Source organism: Nylanderia fulva, unplaced genomic scaffold (genome assembly GCF_048542155.1).
Source record: "Nylanderia fulva isolate GAGA-0341 unplaced genomic scaffold, ASM4854215v1 Scaffold1005, whole genome shotgun sequence".
Taxonomy (NCBI): Eukaryota; Metazoa; Arthropoda; class Insecta; order Hymenoptera; family Formicidae; genus Nylanderia; species Nylanderia fulva.
This window is the reverse complement of record NW_028189199.1, coordinates 28,560-32,792: the sequence shown is the minus strand read 5'-3', so window position 1 is coordinate 32,792 and position 4,233 is coordinate 28,560. Positions and strand designations below refer to the sequence as shown.

Sequence of the window (4,233 nt, the reverse complement as noted above, 5' to 3'; positions counted from 1 at the left end):
ATTATAATTTCCCATTGAACAATGTAAATGCCATATAACACGCTGTTGATATTTTATTTCAGGTATAAATTTGCAAATAATTATTCTATGTGAACAAACAAAACAAAAATATTTATTAGTAAAGCTTAACAAAAATCATGCATATGAAGCGCATGTGCAACTGAAGACTAGAAATCTATCCTTGTGATAAAAAGAACATATCACGTTAGACAAGACTGTGTGATTCACAGATATTATCAGGAAGTAACAAAAGGACCGCTAATTTTTAGGCATGTACAAAAGATAGCATTAGATAGATGTGTATTATATCTGACCAATCAATTAATATTTTTTCTGCAATATCAAAAAAATATCAATTTTTTTACACGATAAATTTTGCAAAATCTAAAATTTATGTACATTTTTAGGGGTAGATCAAAGAGTTTAAAACAAATTTTAATTACATTTTTTTCAAATACTATTTTGTATTTCCCAATGATAAACATATGTGATAATACTCAATGATAAATTTTGACAGCATTTAGTTATTTAGATTAAATCTCTTTATGTCAATCAATTAAACGTATCTTTATACATATACATATATACGTTATCTTAATATCTATCAAATTGTTTTCATATATAAATGGAATAAAAATAACAGTATAGAGAAGAGTATATATCTCCTTCCTTAATCGTGAACATTTCTTTCAACACAATCATCGTTTATAAACAACGAAATGAAAAAAGTGATTTGTATTTTGACATTACTCTGCGCAGTTTATGTAAGTTCTGTCAATTCAGTGTAATCATTCTTTTGACTAAAAAAGAAACAAATAATTTAATTCAATCATTTTAAAATAAGACAAATCAAATAAAAAACAATTGCCATGTTTAATTAGTAAACTAAAAATCTTTTTCAGAAATTATGATGTATTAATAGAAATATCACATATAAAAATCAATTTTGTAGCTTTAATTTGACCTATTTATAAAAATTGTTTAAAATTTATTTTTAAATTTAATTTCTTTATGCAATATCTTTAAAAAAATATCGAAGCTATTCTTAAAAGTATTTTCACTTTTCGAAAGCAAATAAAGCAGATTCTACAAGTCAAACTCAATGATCTGAGGACTCGGACTTTGTTTAAAGTTAATAATATTCTCAATTCAACATTCGAGAATATCAAGGTGCATATTTTGTCCAGATAATGAGAAGACAAATGCATATGTTATATCATAAAATATAAATGTTTTAAATTATAATGAAAACATTGAAAACTTGCATTTATTTTAGAATAGATTTTTATGAAAAATATGTTCAATTATTCACATATGACAACAAAAATACATTTGCATATTTATTATCTTTTCAGTTATCTATCGAGAAGGCGAAAAAAGAGAGTAAAAAAATTAATGAATGTTATAATTATGCAAAGCATAATTTGGAAACGAGGAAAGACAATACAATTGCTGAATTGGAGACGTACATCCAATATGGAAATAAGACTATGGAAGCCCCATTAAAGAACGTGGCAAACAATATTAAGGTAACTATTTATTTTAATACGTAAACGTATATATTTAGAATTATAGTGAAATATTGATTTTATTAATTTTAATTAATTTCAATCAACTGATAAAAATTATACTTTAAATGTTAATAAAATAACTTTAGTTGCTTGCATGTATTTATTTTACACAGAGAACAATATGACCTGTATAATTACGTTATAATGAATATGATAGAGAAATCATTTTTTTATAATATCTTTCAGGTAATAAAGACGTTACTGACCAAGTTAAACGCTATCATTCCGAAATGTTACTCTTCGAACTATATCAAGATGCAGAGCTGCATCGCGATGAATCTTGCTCGAACTAAATTGTCGTTAAAAGATATTGATAGTAATGCCATAACGTTAATAAATACCGGGGCAACCGAGTATATAAATACAATTAGAGAAGTGAAAAATAGCATGATAAAGTTTGTCGTTGATATCCGCATTTTCAACACAAGTATCATTGTTCGTATTAATGGTTGCATAAAAAATGCATTTACAATCTCATATCAAATAATTTCAAATCCATTGCCATTTATTAATTCTTTATGTTGAAATTTTTTAATAAAATGAGGAAAAGTCTTATAGTAATTTTAAAAAATTTGTGTTATCTATATAAATATTTTTTTCATATTTTTTTACATTTTATTCCTTTAGTATATATATTTATTCTTAATTATTAATCTAAAAATATTCGATATTTGATTTTTAAAACAGACATGGCAATGTTCTCAACTTTCAAATAAATAGCTCATCAAAATAAGCAACTCATATCATTAATTATAATCGCCATGGTCATGATTATCTTTAATTATATACATGTGCATACGTATATATATGCGTATATATATATACATATATATATATATATATATATATATGTAATATGTATATATATGTAATTACATATGTATGTAAATTATATTTTCTCGTCCGCGGCCACGTTCGCGACCACGTCCGCGACCAGCTCGCGACCATCGAGCGGGTCTTTGTTTTACTGTAAAACAAATAAAATTTACATATAAAAACATATATTTACATTGGTTATTTTTATATTTGTTTCTAAAATAATTCTTATTTTTATTTTTTACTTACGTTGTATATTATCCTTTTCTTCATTTTCAACCACTACTGCAGGCTGTGGTGGTTGCGATGGTTGAGCAGGAGCAGTTTTGCAAACCGGAGTTGGAGCATGAACAGGAGCAGTTGTGGAAACATGAGTCGGAGCATGAGCAGGAGCTCCGTTGGAAGTTGAAGCTGGAGCAGTAGCTGCAGCAAGAGCCTGCTTTGCTGCAGCTAACTGTTCCTTTAAATCTTCTAACTCAATTTTTGTGAGCTCCAAATCCAAAGACGTACTGAACTCTTCACTCGTACCAGCGCCCTAAAAATCAAGAATAAAAATAAAATTGTAATCTCTCTCTCTCTCTCTCTCTCCTCTCTCCTCTCTCTCTCTCCCCTCCCTCTCCCTCTCACCCTCCCTCTCTCTCTCTCTCTCTGTGTGTGCGTTAAAATATAAATTTACTTACCTCTTGTATCCTCGTTTTTTCTTTATTCATTATTTTTTTTTATGAAATCTTGTCGTGTACGTGCCAGACTTGCGAGATCACAGCGTGAACTTCGATAACATAAGAATGTTGATTGCAATGTATACTTACCTAGCTAACGATAACGATTCAAACAAAAGTCCTGGTTCTTGTGCTGATCACACATTGTGCCGCATGCTTCGTAGTGTTCGATTGTCAAAATTATTTTGACAGTTTCAAGTCAAAATTGGTTAAGGTGTTGAAAGAGTGTAAATTGTGCAGAAATTTTATGAAGAATAAGGTAAATAATAATATTATATATAATATATATATATATAGTGTTACGTCCCTGGTTTACATCCCCTGAGCACCTTCATCCCTTTTCATCTCCTAGGAGGGTTGTTTATAGACAACCGGCGTTCAAATGTTTTGGGGCGCCATGATTAGATTTGGTCTAGCTGTCGCACCGAGCGGACGCTTACGAGACCGATGGGCATTTTGGCCTATTATATATTGTATTTCTTAGCTTTATTGTATTGGGTCGTTTCATTAAAACTCCTTTCCTCATTACGAGAATTTATTCATTCCGGACGCGAGTGAGAGTGTGAGTGACATCTTTTTGTGAGACAGCGCAAGAGACGTCGCGAGGACGTAACAATATATATAAATATATATATGTGTGTGTATATGATTATATATATGTAAACATATATATATATATATACAATATATGATTATATAATTTTTTGTTGATTATATATAAATATAAAATATATATTTAATATATATATATATATATATATATATATATAATACTAATATATATTATACTATTTCATTTTTATACGTATTATTAATGTTATGTATTTGCTGTATATTTAGCCAGCTCTTGAGCAGTCGAGAAAGAGAGAGAAAGAGAGGAAGGGAAGAAGAGAAAAGATAGAAAGAAAAAAAGAGAGAGAAAGAAGAGATCGACATACCAAAAAAGGTATAAGGTGCTTTTTATTTAGCAACATAAGTCACAAGCGTGATTCTATCTTTGTTTCTCCATTCTACGAGAATAAAGATAGATAGATGCTTGTTTCGACTTGTGTGGTAAATAATAATATTATATATTATATATATATATATATATATATATATATATATATATATACATATATATATAA

The 4,233-nt window shown here is 28.3% G+C and overlaps 1 protein-coding gene across 1 annotated transcript; it reads left to right on the top strand.

Moving 5' to 3' along the window:
* Positions 1–1,026: 1,026 nt before the first annotated feature.
* LOC146725202 (uncharacterized) lies at positions 1,027–2,096 on the top strand (the record flags this gene model as incomplete). Its single annotated transcript, XM_085483848.1, has 3 exons — positions 1,027–1,170; positions 1,356–1,529; positions 1,758–2,096. Coding segments are annotated over 3 exons (657 nt in total), but the record flags the coding sequence as incomplete, so codon positions are not given.
* Between the last annotated feature and the right edge of the window lie 2,137 nt (positions 2,097–4,233).